Source organism: Coregonus lavaretus (assembly GCF_964263955.1).
Source record: "Coregonus lavaretus genome assembly, contig: HAP1_SCAFFOLD_359, whole genome shotgun sequence".
NCBI lineage: Eukaryota > Metazoa > Chordata > Actinopteri > Salmoniformes > Salmonidae > Coregonus > Coregonus lavaretus.
In genome coordinates this window covers 297,631-319,178 of record NW_028161076.1, presented here as the reverse complement: position 1 = coordinate 319,178, position 21,548 = coordinate 297,631, and the positions used below count along the sequence as shown (strand labels likewise).

At 45.7% G+C, this 21,548-nt stretch overlaps 1 protein-coding gene across 1 annotated transcript in view; it reads left to right on the top strand.

Moving 5' to 3' along the window:
- Positions 1-20,507, top strand: part of LOC311121118 (delta-type opioid receptor-like) — a gene marked incomplete at both ends in the record, with an annotated part of 55,848 nt that extends 35,341 nt beyond the window's left edge. Inside the window, 3 exons of the mRNA XM_084195650.1 lie at positions 5,465-5,591; positions 5,790-6,015; positions 19,867-20,507. Of these exons, the coding sequence (XP_084051776.1) occupies positions 5,465-5,591; positions 5,790-6,015; positions 19,867-20,507 (994 nt within the window). The remainder of the gene's footprint in view (positions 1-5,464; positions 5,592-5,789; positions 6,016-19,866) is intronic.
- Positions 20,508-21,548: the final 1,041 nt, after the last annotated feature.

Sequence of the window (21,548 nt, the reverse complement as noted above, 5' to 3'; positions counted from 1 at the left end):
TACAGTGGGGAGAACAAGTATTTGATACTCTGCCGATTTTTCAGGTTTTCCTACTTACAAAGCATGTAGAGGTCTGTAATTTTTATCATATGTACACTTCAACTGTGAGAGACGGAATCTAAAACAAAGATCCAGAAAATCACATTGTATGATTTCTAAGTAATTAATTTGCATTTTATCCCTCAACATCAACAAAATGAAGGAGCTGATCATGGACTTCAGGAGACAGCAGAGGGAGTACGCCCCAATCCACATCGACAGGACCGCAGTGGAGAAGGTACCTCCGCACACGTCACTGACAATCTGAAATGGTCCATCTACACAGACAGTGTGGTGAAGAAGGCACAACAGCGCCTCTTCAACCTCAGCAGGCTGAATAAATTTGCCCATAAGACCCTCACAAACTTTTACAGATTCACCATTGAGAGCATTCTGTCGGGCTGCATCACCACCTGGTACGGCAACTGCACCGTCCACAACCACAGGGCTCTCCAGAGGGTAGTGCGGTCTGCCCCACAAGACGGCTACCACCTGGTTACTCTACCATGCACCTTAGAGACTGCTGCCCTATGTACATAGACATGGAAGACTAGTCTGTTTAATGTTTACATACTGTTGTATCCACGTCATATGTATATACTGTATTCTAGTCAAAGACTATCCTATTTAACTATTGCTGTACATATACTATTCTTCAGATATACTATATATTCTATCCATATACTGTCCATATTGTCTATACATCCCATATATATATATATATATATATATATATATATATATATATATATATATATATATATATATATATATACAGTTGAAGTCGGAAGTTTACATACACTTAGGTTGGAGTCATTAAAACTAGATTTTCAACCACTCAACACATTTCTTGTTAACAAACTATAGTGCTGAGCACTTGTTGGCTGATTTTCTTTCACTCTGCAGTCCGACTCATCCCAAACCATCTCAATTGGGTTGAGGTCGGGGGATTGTGGAGGCCAGGTCATCTGATGCAGCACTCCATCTCTCTCCTTCTTTGTAAAATAGCCCTTACACAGCCTGGAGGTGTGTTGGGTCATTGTCCTGTTGAAAAACAAATGATTGTCCCATTAAGCCCAAACCAGATGGGAGGGCGTATCACTGTAGAATGTTGTGGTTGCCGTGATGGATAAGTAGGCCTTGAATTCTAAATAAATCACAGACAGTGTCACCAGCAAAAAAAAACACACCATAACACTTCCTCCTCCATGCTTTACGGTGGGAACTACACATGTGGAGATCATCCGTTCACCCACACCGCGTCTCACAAAGACACAGCGGTTGGAACCAAAAATCTCCAATTTGTACACATTTCCACCGGTCTAATGTCCATTGCTCGTGTTTCTTGGCCCAAGCAGGTCTCTTCTTCTTATTGGTGTCCTTTAGTAGTGGTTTCTTTGCAGCAATTCGACCATGAAGGCCTGATTCACACAGTCTCCTCTGAACAGTTGATGTTGAGATGTGTCTGTTACTTGAACTCTGTGAAGCATTTATTTGGGCTGCAATTTTTGAGGCTGGTAACTCTAATGAACTTATCCTCTGCAGCAGAGATAAGACTGGGTCTTCCATTCCTGTGGCGGTCCTCATGAGAGCCAGTTTTATCATAGCACTTGATGGTTTTTGCGACTGCACTTGAAGAAACGTTAAAAGTTCTTGACATTTTCCGTGTTGACTGACCTTCATGTCTTAAAGTAATGATGGACTGTCGTTTCTCTTTGCTTATTTGAGCTGTTCTTGCCATAATATGGACTTGGTCTTTTACCAAATAGGGCTATCTTCTGTATACCCCCCCCCCCCCAGTCCTATTATCTATGTCTGATCAGGTACACCACTAATAAAGTCCTATTATCTCTGTCTGATCCTATTATTGTGACGAACAGCGCCGGAGAAGATGGCTGCCGTTTTACAGCCCTCTAACCAATTGTACTATTATGTGTGTTTTTCCGCGTTATTTGTAATTTATTTTGTACATAATGTTTCTGCCATCGTCTCTTATAACCAAAAAGAGCTTCTGGATATCAGGACAGCGATTACTCACCTCGTATTGGACGAAGATTCTTTCTTCAACGAGGCGGCCGCGAAGGATATCATACAGACACCCGACAAGGCCCAAATCCCCGTCATTCGCATGAGGAAGAGACGGAGATATCGTGGACGTAGGTCGGGGTGCCTTGTAAGGATCCGACTGCGAGCGAGTAAACTGCCGCTCCCATCAATCCTATTAGCCAATCTTCAATCATTGGAGAACAAATTGGATGACCTAAGATTACGGTTATCCTATCAACGGGACATTAAAAACTGTAATATATTATGTTTCACTGAGTCGTGGCTGAACGACGACATGGATAACATACAGCTAGCGGGCTATACGCTACATCGGCAGGATAGAACGGCTGACTCCGGTAAGACAAGGGGTGGTGGTCTGTGTATATTTGTAAACAACAGCTGGTGCACAAAATCAAATACTAAGGAAGTCTCGAGGTTTTGCTCGCCTGAGGTAGAGTATCTTATGATAAGCTGTAGACCACACTATTTACCAAGAGAGTTTTCATCTATATTTTTCATAGCTGTCTATTTACCACCACAAACCAATGCTGGCATTAAGATTGCACTGAATGAGTTGTATAAGGCCATAAATCAACAGGAAAACGCTCATCCAGATGCAGCGCTCCTAGTGGCCGGGGACTTTAATGCAGGGAAACTTAAATCCGTTCTACCTAATTTCTGCCAGCATGTTAAATGTGCAACCAGAGGAAAAAAAACTCTGGACCACCTTTACTCCACACACAGAGACGCATACAAAGCTCTCCCTCGCCCTCCATTTGGCAAATCTGACCATAACTCTATCCTCCTGATTCCTGCTTATAAGCAAAAACTAAAGCAGGAAGCACCAGTGACTCGGTTAATAAAAAAGTGGTCAGATGACGCAGATGCTAAGCTACAGGACTGTTTTGCTAGCACAGACTGGAACATGTTCTGGGATTCTTCAGACAGCATTGAGGAGTACACCACATCAGTCACTGGCTTCATCAATAAGTGCATTGATGATGTCGTCCCCACAGTGACCGTACGTACATACCCCAACCAGAAGCCATGGATTACAGGAAACATCCGCACTGAGCTAAAGGGTAGAGCTGCCGCTTTCAAGGAGCGGGACTCTAACCCGGACGCTTATAAGAAATCCCGCTATGCCCTCCGACGAACCATCAAACAGGCAAAGAGTCAATACAGGACTAAGATTGAATCGTACTACACTGGCTCTGACGCTCGTCGGATGTGGCAGGGCTTGAAAACTATTACAGACTACAAAGGGAAGCACAGCCGCGAGCTGCCCAGTGACACAAGCCTACCAGACGAGCTAAACCACTTCTATGCTCGCTTCGAGGCAAGCAACACTGAAGCATGCATGAGAGCACCAGCTGTTCCGGATGACTATGTGATCACGCTCTCCGTAGCCGATGTGAGTAAGACTTTTAAGCAGGTCAACATTCACAAGGCCGCAGGGCCAGACGGATTACCAGGACGTGTACTCCGAGCATGTGCTGACCAACTGGCAAGTGTCTTCACTGACATTTTCAACATGTCCCTGACTGAGTCTGTAATACCAACATGTTTCAAGCAGACCACCATAGTCCCCGTGCCCAAGGACTCTAAGATAACCTGCCTAAATGACTACCGACCCGTAGCACTGACGTCTGTAGCCATGAAGTGCTTTGAAAAGCTGGTCACGGCTCACATCAGCAGCATTATCCCAGAAACCCTAGACTCACTCCAATTTGCATACCGCCCCAACAGATCCACAGATGATGCAATCTCTATTGCACTCCACACTGCCCTTTCCCACCTGGACAAGAGGAACACCTACGTGAGAATGCTATTCATTGACTACAGCTCAGCATTCAACACCATAGTGCCCTCTAAGCTCATCACTAAGCTAAGGATCCTGGGACTAAACACCTCCCTCTGCAACTGGATCCTGGACTTCCTGACGGGCCGCCCCCAGGTGGTAAGGATAGGTAACAACACATCTGCCACACTGATCCTCAACACGGGGGCCCCTCAGGGGTGCGTGCTCAGTCCCCTCCTGTACTCCCTGTTCACCCATGACTGCATGGCCAGGCACGACTCCAACACCATCATTAAGTTTGCCGACGACACAACAGTGGTAGGCCTGATCACCGACAATGATGAGACAGCCTATAGGGAGGAGGTCAGAGACCTGGCCGTGTGGTGCCAGGACAACAACCTCTCCCTCAACGTGACCAAGACAAAGGAGATGATTGTGGACTACAGGAAAAAAAAAGAGGACTGAGCACGCCCCCATTCTCATCGACGGGGCTTTCGTGGAACAGGTTGAGAGCTTCAAGTTCCTTAGTGTCCACATCACCAACGAACTATCATGGTCCAAACCCACCAAGACAGTCGTGAAGAGGGCACGACAAAGCCTATTCCCCCTCAGGAGACTGAAAAGATTTGGCATGGGTCCTCAGATCCTCAAAAAATTCTACAGCTGCACCATCGAGAGCATCCTGACTGGTTGCATCACCGCCTGGTATGGCAACTGCTTGGCCTCCGACCGCAAGGCACTACAGAGGGTAGTGCGTACGGCCCAGTACATCACTGGGGCCAAGCTTCCTGCCATCCAGCACCTCTATACCAGGCGGTGTCAGAGGAAGGCCCTCAAAATTGTCAAAGACTCCAGCCACCCTAGTCATAGACTGTTCTCTCTGCTACCGCACGGCAAGCGGTACCGGAGTGCCAAGTCTAGGTCCAAAAGACTTCTCAACAGCTTCTACCCCCAAGCCATAAGACTCCTGAACAGCTAATCATGGCTACCCGGACTATTTGCACTGCCCCCCCACCCCATCCTTTTACGCTGCTGCTACTCTGTTAACTATTTATGCATAGTCACTTTAACTCTACCCACATGTACATATTACCTCAACTACCTCAACTAGCCGGTGCCCCCGCACATTGACTCTGCACCGGTACCCCCCTGTATATATAGCCTCCCTACTGTTATTTTATTTTACTTCTGCTCTTTTTTTCTCAACACTTTTTTTGTTGTTGTTTTATTTTACTTTTTTTGTTAAAAAGAAATGCACTGTTGGTTAAGGGCTGTAAGTAAGCATTTCACTGTAATGTCTGCACCTGTTGTATTCGGCGCATGTGGCCAATACATTTTGATTTGATTTGATTTGATTTGATTATCTCTGTCTGATCAGGTACACCACTAATACAGTCCTATTATCTCTGTCTGATCAGGTACACCACTAATACAGTCCTATTATCTCTGTCTGATCAGGTACACCACTAATACAGTCCTATTATCTCTGTCTGATCAGGTACACCACTAATAAAGTCCTATTATCTCTGTCTGATCAGGTACACCACTAATAAAGTCCTATTATCTCTGTCTGATCAGGTACACTAAGATGAATACGGCCACCAACATCTACATCTTTAATCTGGCTGTAGCCGATGCCCTCGTGACCACCACCATGCCTTTCCAGAGTACTGACTACCTGATCAACTCCTGGCCCTTCGGAGAGGTAACCCTAACCCCTAACTTCTAAATCTTTCAGAGTCCTGACTACCTGCTCAACTCCTGGCCTTTTGGAGAGGTGGCAGAATACTGTACCTCAATAGCATAATGTCTGGTAGATAACCTACTCTGCCTGTCCTGTGGTGAGCTGATTTTAAATGGCATAAAGCACATTTCTATGGAAAATAATGATCCTCTCCTCCAGGTGGTGTGTAAGGTGTTTATCAGTATAGACTACTACAACATGTTCACCAGCATCTTCACTCTGACCATGATGTCAGTGGATCGATATGTAGCTGTGTGTCACCCGGTCAAGGCTCTGGACTTTAGAACTCCTGTGAAAGCGAAGATCATCAACATTCTCATCTGGGTTTCATCCTCCGCTGCCGGCATCCCTGCTCTGGTGCTGGGCAGCACACAGAACAACAACGGTACGCGCACACGCACACACACACACACACACACACACACACACACACACACACACACACACACACACACACACACACACACACACACACACACACACACACACACACACACACACACACACACACACACACACACACACACACATACACACACACACACACACACACACACACACACACACACACACACACACACACACACACACACACACACACACACACACACACAGTCATGTTGATTACCTATTGAATCCTGTCAGTGCGTATGGTTTAGGATTTAGGGGTCGATGTGGGTTTATGTCTGTCGAGGAGTAGAGGCTTAGTATGAGAAGGAGATGTGCATTATTGGTTATTTGTGTTTTAAGGTGACAAATACATATAATGGATCTGTTCCACTCAGCCACTGAAAGATGCTGATTGGTCAATAAGCTGTATAAAGCTTTCTGATTGGTCAATAAGCTGTATAAAGCTTCCTGATTGGTCAATCTGCTGTCTGGAACACAGGCAGGACAGACAGAACCTGATCAATAATAATAATACAAGGCACTTAGATAGCGCTTTTCAACTGTTAGACTTGCTGTAGAATAGCTGGTCTGAAGAACCTGTCACTGAAGCTTGAGTTCAGACACTGTGAACAGGGAGGAGGTCATATGAGTTAGGTTGAGGTCAGACACTGGGAATAGGGAGGAGGTCATATGAGTTAGGTTGAGGTCAGACACTGGGAACAGGGAGGAGGTCATATGAGTTAGGTTGAGGTCAGACACTGGGAACAGGGAGGAGGTCATATGAGTTAGGTTGAGGTCAGACACTGGGAACAGGGAGGAGGTCATATGAGTTAGGTTGAGGTCAGACACTGGGAACAGGGAGGAGGTCATATGAGTTAGGTTGAGGTCAGACACTGGGAACAGGGAGGAGGTCATATGAGTTAGGTTGAGGTCAGACACTGGGAACAGGGAGGAGGTTGAGGTCAACAGAGCAGATGAGGTCTTGTATATGTCCCTTGATGTGACTGGGAACATTGACATGTTGGGTAATATTGAAACAGTCCAGAACTGCAATGAAATCAGAGGCAAGTTTTGAGTTTGATGAGTCCATGTGAATATTCACATCGCCAAGCAACAGACAGCATTACATTTGACATTTTAGTAATTTAGCAGACGCTCTTATCCAGAGCGACTTACAGGAGCAATTAGGGTTCAGTGCCTTGCTCAAGGGCACATCGGCCGATTTTTCACCTAGTCGGCTCGGGGATTAGAACCAGCGACCTTTCGTGTACTGGCACAACGCTCTTAACCACTCTACCCCACAGCAGGGGGAGAGTGGACAGCTATGGTGAGTAGCTCAGACAGGAACAATTCATTAGCTTTAGGAGGACAGTACACAAGGATAGGGGTCATGGAGCAGGATGGTTTATAGGCAATGTATTGAAATGAGGAGACCGTAGAGAGAGACAGTTGAGTTATTTAGATCGTAGAGTTGTACAGTACAGTGGGGTGGAGCGGGGTGATACAGGTAGACATAACCAGCAGGAGTAGCTTGGTTAAGAGAAAATAAATCACCAGGTTGTTGCCAGGTTTCAGTTAGGAGGAGGAAGACTAGCTTGCTCGAGTGTTGAGGAGAGCAAAGTTAGTACTGTGAGACTGAGAGGTGAGTTTATTTATTTTTGTACAAAAAAAAGTCACCTTTATTTAACCAGGTAAGAAGCCAGTTGAGAACAAGTTCTCATTTACAACTTGTTATATTTATATATTATATACAACTGCGACCTGGCCAAGATAAAGCAAAGCAGTGCGGTAAAAACAAAAACAACACAGAGTTACATATGGGGTAAACAAAACGTACAGTCAATAACACAATAGAAAATATATATACAGTGTGTGCAAATGTAGTAAGTTATGGAGGTAAGGCAATAAATAGGCCATAGTGCAAAATAATTACAATTAGTATTAACACTGGAATGATATGCAAATAGAGATACTGGGGTGCAAATGAGCAAAATAAATAACAATATGGGGATGAGGTAGTTGGGTGGGCTAATTTCAGATGGGCTGTGTACAGGTGCAGTGATCGGTAAGGTGCTCTGACAACTGATGCTTAAAGTTAGTGAGGGAGATAAGAGTCTCCAGCTTCAGAGATTTTTGCAGTTCGTTTCAGTCATTGGCAGCAGAGAACTGGAAGGAATGGCGGCCAAAGGAGGTGTTGGCTTTGGGGATGACCAGTGAGATATACCTGCTGGAGTGCATACTACGGGTGGGTGTTGCTATGGTGACCAATGAGCTAAGATAAGGCGGGGATTTGCCTAGTAGTGATTTATAGATGGCCTGGAGCCAGTGGGTTTGACGACGAATATGTAGTGAGGACCAGCCAACAAGAGCGTACAGGTCACAGTGGTGGGTAGTATATGGGGCTTTGGTGACAAAACGGATGGCACTGTGATAGACTACATAGTTTTATGAGGGCATGTTTGGCAGCATGAGTGAAGGAGGCTTTGTTGTGAAATAGGAAGCCGATTCTAGATTTAACTTTGGATTGGAGATGCTTAATGTGAGTCTGGAAGGAGAGTTTACAGTCTAACCAGACACCTAGGTATTTGTAGTTGTCCACATATTCTAGGTCAGACCAGCCGAGAGTAGTGATTCTAGTCGGGTGGGCGGGTGCAAACAGCGTTCGATTGAAGAGCATGCATTTAGTTTTACTAGTGTTTAAGAGCAGTTGGAGGCTACTGAAGGAGTGTTGTATGGCATTGAAGCTCGTTTGGAGGTTTGTTAACACAGTGTCCAATGAAGGGCCAGATGTATACAAAATGGTGTCGTCTGCGTAGCGGTGGATCTGAGAATCACGGTGGTTGACAGAGTCGAAAGCCTTGGCCAGGTCGATGAAGACGGCTGCACAGTACTGTCTATTATCGATTGCGGTTATAATATCGTTTAGGACCTTGAGCGTGGCTGAGGTGCACCCATGACAAGCTCGTAAACCGGATTGCATAGTGGAGAAGGTACGGTGTGATTCGAAATGGTCGGTGATCTGTTTGTTAACTTGGCTTTCAAAAACTTTCGAAAGGCAGGGCAGGATGGATATAGGTCTGTAACAGTTTGGATCTAGAGTGTCACCCCCTTTGAAGAGGGGGATGACCGCGGCAGCTTTCCAATCTCTGGGGATCTCAGACGTTACGAAAGAGAGGTTGAACAGGCTAGTAATAGGGGTCGCGACAATTTTGGCGGCTAATTTTAGAAAGAAAGGGTCCAGATTGTCTAGGCCAGATGATTTGTAGGGGTCCAGATTTTGCAGCTCTCTCAGAACATCAGCTGTCTGAATTTGTGTGAAGGAGAAGCGGGGGGGGGGGGGGGCAAGTTGCAGCGGAGAGTGCAGAGCTGGTGACCGGGGTAGTGGTAGCCAGGTGGAAAGCATGACCAGCCGTAGCAAAATGCTTGTTGAAATTCTCGCTTATTGTAGATTATTGTGGTGATAGTGTTTCATAGCCTCAGTGCAGTGGGCAGCTGGGAGGAAGTGCTCTTATTCTCCATGGACTTTACAGTGTCCCAAAACTTTTGGAGTTAGTGCTACAGGATGCACATTTCTGTTTGAAAAAGCTAGCATTTGTTTTCCTAACTGCTTGTGTATATTGGTTCCTAACTTCCCTGAAAAGTTGCATATCGCGGGGGCTATTCGATGCTAATGCAGTACGCCACAGGATGTTTTTGTGCTGGTCATGGGCAGTCAAGTCTGAGGAGAACCAGGGGCTATATCTGTTCTTAGTTCTGAATTTTATTTTAGATTGAGAGGAAAGCACTTTTAAAGAACAACCAGGCATCCTCTACCTACCGCTTTACAGTGAAATTGTATAATAAGAACTAACTGGAATAGCAATAGGCAAGGCATATTTACATGGGAGAGAGGCATAAAGCAATCACAGGTGTTATTCGAGAGAGCTAAGACAACAACTGGTAATGGCGATGAAAGTTTGGGCTGAGGCTAAACAGATAAACAGGACAGGATACCGTGTAAAGGAACAGTCCAGCAGGCATCATCTGTGCAGCTGAGTGATCATAAGGTCCAGTGAACAGCAATATGTGAGTCCGAGAGCAGTTCGAATTGGTGCTACAGCACAGGCTAGCAGGAAGCATGGCTGTTGTTTGCGTGTGCTAGCGGGCCGGGGCTAGCAGATGGATCTTTGAGGTCGTCGCAACGGGAAGCCTGTTGAAACCACAGATGATTACGTCGGCAGACCAGTCGTAATGGATCGGCGAGGCTCTGTGTCGACTCTAGGAGGTCCCGTCCGGTTGACAGAGAGGTAGATAGCCGGGAGATGGGCCTGAGTCAAGGCTAGCTCAAGGCTGATTAGCCAACAACAACGTTCATTCGGTTGCAGCTAGCTAGTTGCGATTATCCAGTGTTAAAGGTCCAGTGATTCAGTGATTCCGGCAGAAAAACCGATATGTTCTGGGTCGATAACACGCTGTGCAGACAGTGCAGACTGGCCGAATAATAGTCCAGGCTAGAGCTGGCTGGTAGGTAGTGCAGGCCACGGACAATGGTGAAAAACCGCTAACGGTGGCTAATAGCAAGTAGCTAGTTAGCTGGCTAATCCCGTCCGGTAGACAGAGAGGTAGGTAGCCGGGATATGGGCCTGGTTTGAGGCTAGCTCAAAGCTAACTGGTGCTTGCTTCGGGGGCAGTGGTGATTAGCCAACAGCAACATCCATTCGGTTGCGGCTAGCTAGTTGCGATCCGGTGTTAATGTCCAGTGATTCAGTTATTCTGGCAGATAATCCGATGTTCTGGGTGTAAACCGCTAACGGTGGCTAATAGCAAGTAGCTAGTTAGCTGGCTAGCTAGTTTCAACTGGAGATTCTAGATAAAAGGTAAGTCAATAATAGAATCCGTTCCACATTGAGTGAGGCGGGTTGCAGGAAAGTATATTTAGTAGAAGGATGAAAAGTGTGATAGGGAAATATGTACGGAATATAAAAAAAATATACAAAAACACACTATTTACACGGACACACACAGAGTACACGACCGCACTGCTATGCCATCTTGGGGTTTATGGATAGTGGTAGGATGAAGAGGGGGCAGGCAGTATGAGGCGACGGATTGGGAGCAGGATACGAGTGAGACCAGAGAGAGTTAATGTTGCTACCAGTAGTATAGTTGACAGACCAGTTCCAACGTGAGCCACGATGCAGGTAGCGGTGTCTTATGTAGGATACATGATGAGCCCCACGATGCAGGTAGCGGTGTCTATGTAGGATGCATGATGAGCCCCATGATGCAGGTAGCGGTGTCTATGTAGGATGCATGATGAGCCCCATGATGCAGGTAGCGGTGTCTATGTAGGATGCATGATGAGCCCCACGATGCAGGTAGTGGTGTCTTATGTAGGATGCATGATGAGCCCCATGATGCAGGTAGCGGTGTCTTATGTAGGATGCATGATGAGCCCCATGATGCAGGTAGCGGTGTCTTATGTAGGATGCATGATGAGCCCCATGATGCAGGTAGCGGTGTCTTATGTAGGATGCATGATGAGCCCCACGATGCAGGTAGTGGTGTCTTATGTAGGATGCATGATGAGCCCCACAATGCAGGTAGTGGTGTCTATGTAGGATGGATGATGAGCCCCACAATGCAGGTAGCGGTGTCTATGTAGGATGCATGATGAGCCGGCAGGAATAAGGACATCAGAGGAGAGCCCAGAGTTATTATTCAGGAGATTAAGATCAAGGGAGTTTTTAGTCTGGAAAAAACAGGGAGAGATAAATCACAGTAATTCAGGACAGCGCACAAACATGACGAACAGAGAGGAGCCAGTGGGCAGGTACATAACAGGAGGAACAGAGAGGAGCCAGTGGGCAGGTACATGACGAACAGAAAGGAGCCAGTGGGCAGGTACATAACAGGAGGAACAGAGAGGAGCCAGTGGGCAGGTACATAACAGGAGGAACAGAGAGGAGCCAGTGGGCAGGTACATAACAGGAGGAGCAGAGAGGAGCCAGTGGGCAGGTACATAACAGGAGGAGCAGAGAGGAGCCAGTGGGCAGGTACATAACAGGAGGAACAGAGAGGAGCCAGTGGGCAGGTACATAACCAGTGGGCAGGTACATAACAGGAGGAACAGAGAGGAGCCAGTGGGCAGGTACATAACAGGAGGAGCAGAGAGGAGCCAGTGGGCAGGTACATAACAGGAGGAACAGAGAGGAGCCAGTGGGCAGGTACATAACAGGAGGAGCAGAGAGGAGCCAGTGGGCAGGTACATAACAGGAGGAACAGAGAGGAGCCAGTGGGCAGGTACATAACAGGAGGAGCAGAGAGGAGCCAGTGGGCAGGTACATAACAGGACGAACAGAGAGGAGCCAGTGGGCAGGTACATAACAGGAGGAGCAGAGAGGAGCCAGTGGGCAGGTACATAACCAGTGGGCAGGTACATAACCAGTGGGCAGGTACATAACAGGAGGAGCAGAGAGGAGCCAGTGGGCAGGTACATAACAGGAGGAACAGAGAGGAGCCAGTGGGCAGGTACATAACCAGTGGGCAGGTACATAACAGGAGGAGCAGAGAGGAGCCAGTGGGCAGGTACATAACCAGTGGGCAGGTACATAACAGGAGGAGCAGAGAGGAGCCAGTGGGCAGGTACATAACCAGTGGGCAGGTACATAACCAGTGGGCAGGTACATAACAGGAGGAACAGAGAGGAGCCAGTGGGCAGGTACATAACAGGAGGAACAGAGAGGAGCCAGTGGGCAGGTACATAACAGGAGGAACAGAGAGGAGCCAGTGGGCAGGTACATAACCAGTGGGCAGGTACATAACAGTGATTTAGATCCAACAAAACGTCAGATAAATCCAAACAGAAACCCCCACCGTCTGTAAAGCAGCAAGCCAGAACCCAACTAGACTACTCTAAACCAGCTAGCACTAGAGCCCACAGTCAGAACCCATCTGAAACACAACCTTCACCAGCTAGCACTAGAACCCACAGTCAGAACCCATCTGAAACACAACCTTCACCAGCTAGCACTAGAATCCACAGTCAGAACCCATCTGAAACACAACCTTCACCAGCTAGCACTAAAACCCACAGTCAGAACCCATCTGAAACACAACCTTCACCAGCTAGCACTAGAATCCACAGTCAGAACCCATCTGAAACACAATCTTCACCAGCTAGCACTAGAATCCACAGTCAGAACCCATCTGAAATACAACCTTCACCAGCTAGCACTAGAACCCACAGTCAGAACCCATCTGAAACACAACCTTCACCAGCTAGCACTAGAATCCACAGTCAGAACCCATCTGAAACACAACCTTCACCAGCTAGCCCCTAGAACCCACAGTCAAAACCCATCTGAAACACAACCTTCACCAGCTAACACTAGAATTCACAGTCAAAACCCATCTGAAACACAACCTTCACCAGCTAGCACTAGAACCCACAGTCAAAACCCATCTGAAACACAACCTTCACCAGTTAGCACTAGAACCCACAGTCAAAACCCATCTGAAACACAACCTTCACCAGCTAGCACTAGAACCCACAGTCAGAACCCATCTGAAACACAACCTTCACCAGCTAGCACTAGAATCCACAGTCAGATCCATCTGAAACACAACCTTCACCAGCTAGCACTAGAACCCACAGTCAATACCCATCTGAAACACAACCTTCACCAGCTAGCACTAGAACCCACAGTCAAAACCCATCTGAAACACAACCTTCACCAGCTAGCACTAGAACCCACAGTCAAAACCCATCTGAAACACAACTTTCACCAGCTAGCACTAGATCCCACAGTCAAAACCCATCTGAAACACAACCTTCACCAGCTAGCACTAGAACCCACAGTCAAAACCAATCTGAAACACAACCTTCACCAGCTAGCACTAGATCTCACAGTCAAAACCCATCTGAAACACAAACTTCACCAGCTAGCACTAGAACCCACAGTCAGAACCCATCTGAAACACAACCTTCACCAGCTAGCACTAGAACCCACAGTCAAAACCCATCTGAAACACAACTGTCACCAACTAGCACTAGAATCCACAGTCAAAACCCATCTGAAACACAACCTTCACCAGCTAGCACTAGCATCCACAGTCAAAACCCATCTGAAACACAAACTTCACCAGCTAGCACTAGAATCCACAGTCAAAACCCATCTGAAACACAACCTTCAACAGCTAGCACTATAACCCACAGTCAAAACCCATCTGAAACACTACCTTCACCAGCTAGCACTAGAACCCACAGTCAAAACCCATCTGAAACACAACCTTCACCTGCTAGCACTAGAACCCACAGTCAGAACCCATCTGAAACACAACCTTCACCAGCTAGCACTAGAACCCACAGTCAAAACCCATCTGAAACACAACCTTCAACAGCTAGCACTATAACCCACAGTCAAAACCCATCTGAAACACTACCTTCACCAGCTAGCACTAGAACCCACAGTCAAAACCCATCTGAAACACAACCTTCACCTGCTAGCACTAGAACCCACAGTCAGAACCCATCTGAAACACAACCTTCACCAGCTAGCACTAGAACCCACAGTCAAAACCCATCTGAAACACAACTTTCACCAACTAGCACTAGAATCCACAGTCAAAACCCATCTGAAACACAACCTTCACCAGCTAGCACTAGCATCCACAGTCAAAACCCATCTGAAACACAAACTTCACCAGCTAGCACTAGAATCCACAGTCAAAACCCATCTGAAACACAACCTTCAACAGCTAGCACTAGAACCCACAGTCAAAACCCATCTGAAACACTACCTTCACCAGCTAGCACTAGAACCCACAGTCAAAACCCATCTGAAACACAACCTTCACCTGCTAGCACTAGAACCCCACAGTCAGAACCCATCTGAAACACAACCTTCATCAGCTAGCACTAGAACCCACAGTCAAAACCCATCTGAAACACAATCTTCACCAGCTAGCACTAGAAACCACAGTCAGAACCCATCTCAAACACAACCTTCACCAACTAGCACTAAAATCCACAGTCAGAACCCATCTGAAACACAACCTTCACCAGCTAGCACTAGAACTCACAGTCAAAACCCATCTGACACAGAGTCCAAAATCCAAAATAGATCAATTATCCAGAGGTGGGTCAGGGAACCAGGAGAACAGTGATCAGAGGAAGAATCCAGGCAGGTGGAGGTGATCACAGCAGCAAAGTCCAGACTCAGAGGTAGTCTAGCAGCCAACTAGGTTGTAAAAGTCATAAAAACCCCAGTAGGCTAAAAAGTGGACAAAACAATCACTCAATGAAAAACAGACGAGTAAACACTGTTACTAAACAGGTACCAGGGTGAAGCGGCAATCGAGCACGACGCCAGCAGATACCCTAACCCGGAATTGTCTTCAGCATACAGTCTCGGTCATACTGTGTTGACTTCAGCATACTGGAAGTGTTGACTTTAGCATACAGTCTCATTCCACTGTGGCATTTACCGATAATAAATCCCTGCGCTGTGATGTTTACCTCCAGCAATTACATCACCCTACCATTGTCTATACATCAGACCACTGTCTGTACACAAGACCACTGTCTATACATCACACCACTGTCTAACTGATTCATCAGACCACTGTCTATACATCAGACCACTATTTATACATCAGACCACTGTCTATACATCAGACCACTGTCTAACTGATACATCAGACCACTGTCTATACATCAGACCACTGTCTAACTGAAACATCAGACCACTGTCTATAAATCAGACCACTGTCTATACATTAGACCACTGTCTATACATCAGACCACTGTCTAACTGATTCATCAGACCACTGTCTATAAATCAGACCACTGTCTAACTGAAACATCAGACCACTGTCTATAAATCAGACCACTGTCTATACATCAGACCATTGTCTAATTGATTCATCAGACCAATGTCTATACATCAGACCACTGTCTATAAATCAGACCACTGTCTATACATCATACCAATGTCTATACGTCAGAACATTGTCTATACATCAGACCACTTTGTATACACCAGACGACTGTCTATACACCAGACCTATCTTTCTACATCAGACCACTGTCTATACATCAGACCACTGTCTAACTGATGCATCAGACCACTGTCTATACATCAGACCACTGTCTATACATCAGACCACTGTCTATACATCAGACCACGGTCTAACTGATTCATCAGACCACTGTCTATACAACAGACCACTGTCTAACTGATATATCAGACCACTGTCTAACTGATACATCAGACCACTGTCTATACATCAGACCACTGTCTAACTGATTCATCAGACCACTGTCTATAAATCAGACCACTGTCTAACTGAAACATCAGACCACTGTCTATAAATAGACCACTGTCTATACATCAGACCATTGTCTAATTGATTAATCAGACCACTGTCTATAAATCAGACCACTGTCTATACATCATACCATTGTCTAACTGATTCATCAGACCACTGTCTATACATGAGACTGCTGTCAGTCTGATAATAATAATAATAATAATAATATGCCATTTAGCAGACGCTTTTATCCAAAGCGACTTACAGTCATGTGTGCATACATTTTTACGTATGGGTGGTCCCGGGGACCGAACCCACTACCCTGGCATTACAAGCGCCATGCTCTACCAATTGAGCTACAGAGGACCACTGTCCATACCACTATCTGATACATCAAACCACTGTCCATACATTAGACCACTGTCTATAAATCAGACCACTGTCTATACATCAGAACACTGTCTAACTGATACATCAGACCACTGTCTATACATCAGACCACTGTCTATACATCAGACCACTGTCTATAAATCAGACCACTGTCTATACATCAGACCACTGTCTATACATCAGACCACTGTCTATACATCAGACCACTATTTATACATCAGACCACTGTCTATACATCAGACCACTGTCTAACTGATACATCAGACCACAGTCTATACATCAGACCACTGTCTAACTGAAACATCAGACCACTGTCTATAAATCAGACCACTGTCTATACATTAGACCACTGTCTATACATCAGACCACTGTCTAACTGATTCATCAGACCACTGTCTATAAATCAGACCACTGTCTAACTGAAACATCAGACCACTGTCTATAAATCAGACCACTGTCTATACATCAGACCATTGTCTAATTGATTCATCAGACCAATGTCTATACATCAGACCACTGTCTATAAATCAGACCACTGTCTATACATCATACCAATGTCTATACGTCAGAACATTGTCTATACATCAGACCACTTTGTATACACCAGACGACTGTCTATACACCAGACCTATCTTTCTACATCAGACCACTGTCTATACATCAGACCACTGTCTAACTGATGCATCAGACCACTGTCTATACATCAGACCACTGTCTATACATCAGACCACTGTCTATACATCAGACCACGGTCTAACTGATTCATCAGACCACTGTCTATACAACAGACCACTGTCTAACTGATATATCAGACCACTGTCTAACTGATACATCAGACCACTGTCTATACATCAGACCACTGTCTAACTGATTCATCATACCACTGTCTATAAATCAGACCACTGTCTAACTGAAACATCAGACCACTGTCTATAAATAGACCACTGTCTATACATCAGACCATTGTCTAATTGATTAATCAGACCACTGTCTATAAATCAGACCACTGTCTATACATCATACCATTGTCTAACTGATTCATCAGACCACTGTCTATACATGAGACTGCTGTCAGTCTGATAATAATAATAATAATAATAATAATAATATGCCATTTAGCAGACGCTTTTATCCAAAGCGACTTACAGTCATGTGTGCATACATTTTTACGTATGGGTGGTCCCGGGGACCGAACCCACTACCCTGGCATTACAAGCGCCATGCTCTACCAATTGAGCTACAGAGGACCACTGTCCATACCACTATCTGATACATCAAACCACTGTCCATACATTAGACCACTGTCTATAAATCAGACCACTGTCTATACATCAGACCACTGTCTATACATCAGAACACTGTCTATACATCAGACCACTGTCTATACATCAGACCACTGTCTAACTGATACATCAGACCACTGTCTATAAATCAGACCACTGTCTATAAATCAGACCACTGTCTATACATCAGACCACTGTCTATACATCAGAACACTGTCTAACTGATACATCAGACCACTGTCTATACATCAGACCACTGTCTAACTGATACATCAGACCACTGTCTATACATCAGACCACTGTTTATACATCAGACCACTGTCTAACTGATTCATCGGACCACTGTCTATAAATCAGACCACTGTCTAACTGAAACATCAGACCACTGTCTATAAATCAGACCACTGTCTATACATCAGACCAATGTCTATACGTCAGAACACTGTCTATACATCAGACCACTTTGTATACACCAGACCACTGTCTATACACCAGACCTATCTTTCTACATCAGACCACTGTCTATACATCAGACCACTGTCTATACATCAGACCACTGTCTAACTGAAACATCAGACTACTGTCTATAAATCAGACCACTGTCTAACTGAAACATCAGACCACTGTCTATAAATCAGACCACTGTCTAACTGAAACATTAGACCACTGTCTATAAATCAGACCACTGTCTATACATCATACCACTGTCTAACTGAAACATCAGACCACTGTCTATACATCAGAACACTGTCTATACATCAGACCACATTGTATACACCAGACGACTGTCTATACACCAGACCTATCTTTCTACATCAGACCACTGTCTATACATCAGACCAATGTCTAACTGATACATCAGACCACTGTCTATACATCAGACCACTGTCTATACATCAGACCACTGTCTATACATCAGACCACTGTCTATACACTAGACCACTGTCTATACATCAGACCACTGTCTATACATCAGACCACTGTCTATACATCAGACCACTGTCTAACTGATACAGAAGTTAGATTTAGGGTTAGTTTGTGTTATTTAGGGTTAGTTAAGGTTAGTTAGGGTTAGTTAAGGTTAGTTAGGGTTAGTTAAGGTTAGTTAGGGTTAGTTAGGGTTAGTTAGGGTTAGTTGAGGTTGGTTAGGGTTAGTTAGGGTTAGTTATGGTTAGTTAAGGTTAGTTAGGGTTAGTTAAGGTTAGTTAGGGTTAGTTAAGGTTAGTTATGGTTAGTTAAGGTTAGTTAGGGTTATTTAAGGTTAGTTAGGGTTAGTTAAGGTTAGTTAGGGTTAGTTAACCCTCCCGTTGTCCTAGGGTCAAAATGACCCGCCACTGTGTTGAACCAACTTTATTTAATTTTTATATTTTGGGGATCATTTGTGAGAAGGAGGCAGTGAGACTTTAAAGAAAGTATCACTGCCTCCTTCTCACAAATGATCCAAAAAATATAAAAATTAAATAAAGTTGGTTCAACACAGTGGCGGGTCATTTTGACCCAAGGACAACGGGAGGGTTAAGGTTAGTCAAGGTTGGTTAAGGTTAGTTAGGGTTAGTTAGGGTTAGTTAAGGTTAGTTATGGTTAGTTATGGTTAGTTAAGGTTAGTTAAGGTTAGTTAGGGTTAGTTAGGGTTAGTTGAGGTTGGTTAGGGTCAGTTAGGGTTAGTTAGGGTTAGTTAGGGTTAGTTAAGGTTAGTTAGGGTTAGTTAAGGTTAGTTAGGGTTAGTTAGGGTTAGTTAAGGTTAGTTAGGGTTAGTTAAGGTTAGTTAGGGTTAGTTAAGGTTAGTTAGGGTTAGTTAGGGTTAGTTAGGGTTAGTTAAGGTTAGTTAGGGTTAGTTAGGTTTAGTTAGGGTTAATGTTAATATTACTGTCTATCTCTAGGTACTACAGAGTGTGCCCTCCAGTTCCCTGACCCCTATATCTACTGGGACAGAGTGATGAAGGTCTGCGTGTTCATCTTCGGCTTCGTGGCACCCCTCCTCATCGTCAGTGTGTGTTATACCCTAATGGTGCTGCGTCTGAAGAGCGTGCGACTGCTCTCTGGCTCCCGGGAGAAGGACCGGAACCTGCGGCGGATCACCCGGCTGGTTTTGGTGGTGGTAGCAGTGTTCGTAGTCTGCTGGACGCCTATCCACATCTTTATCCTGGTTAAGGCGCTGGCGCCCTCCGGTGACGTTCTCGAGACCACGCCCGTCATGGCGGCCTACTTCTTCTGCGTTGCCCTGGGTTACACCAACAGCAGCCTCAACCCCATTCTCTACGCCTTCCTGGATGAGAACTTCAAACGCTGCTTCAGGGACTATTGCTGCCCGGGGGGGAGGGGGGGAGGGGGTAACAGCCAGGGGGGGAGGGGGGTCAGGGGTAACAGCCAGGGGGGGAGGGGGGTCGGGGGCAACAGCCAGGGGGGGAGTCGAGTGAAGAGCTACACCTGTCCACCAACGGCCCGGGGGAGAGGGCAGGAGGGACAGAGGGAGGGGGAGGCTGGTATGACTAGCGGTGGAGCTGGAACAGTCCTCCCTTAACTCCTACAGCAGAGAGGACTCTAACGGGTTGACACAGATCACATTGTCTATCTCCGGGAGAGTATTACAGCACAGTCTTCTGATGTGTTCTTCTAGAGCAGTACATCTTCACCTCACCACCTCTATCTTAACCTGACCCAGTCCTAAAGAGACCCAGGTCACCTCTTCTATCTGAGGGACAGCAGTACATCCTTCTGATCTAGTCCTAAAGAGACCCAGGTCACCTCTTCTATCTGAGGGACAGCAGTACATCCTTCTGATCTAGTCCTAAAGAGACCCAGGTCACCTCTTCTATCTGAGGGACAGCAGTACATCCTTCTGATCTAGTCATAAAGAGACCCAGGTCACCTCTTCTATCTGAGGGACAGCAGTACATCCTTCTGATCTAGTCCTAAAGAGACCCAGGTCACCTCTTCTATCTGAGGGACAGCAGTACATCCTTCTGATCTAGTCCTAAAGAGACCCAGGTCACCTCTTCTATCTGAGGGACAGCAGTACATCCTTCTGATCTAGTCCTAAAGAGACCCAGGTCACCTCTTCTATCTGAGGGACAGCAGTACATCCTTCTGATCTAGTCATAAAGAGACCCAGGTCACCTCTTCTATCTGAGGGACAGCAGTACATCCTTCTGATCTAGTCCTAAAGAGACCCAGGTCACCTCTTCTATCTGAGGGACAGCAGTACATCCTTCTGATCTAGTCATAAAGAGACCCAGGTCACCTCTTCTATCTGAGGGACAGCAGTACATCCTTCTGATCTAGTCCTAAAGAGACCCAGGTCACCTCTTCTATCTGAGGGACAGCAGTACATCCTTCTGATCTAGTCATAAAGAGACCCAGGTCACCTCTTCTATCTGAGGGACAGCAGTACATCCTTCTGATCTAGTCATAAAGAGTATTCTGATCTGATCTAATGATAGGGTGGTTGGAAGATTTCAGATTTCTTGCTTATTTCCTCCTGATTCCGGGAATCTTCCAACCGGGATCTCTGGAAAACCTGCTCATTTTCTACAGCCATCTGAGTAGGTCACCTCTATTAACT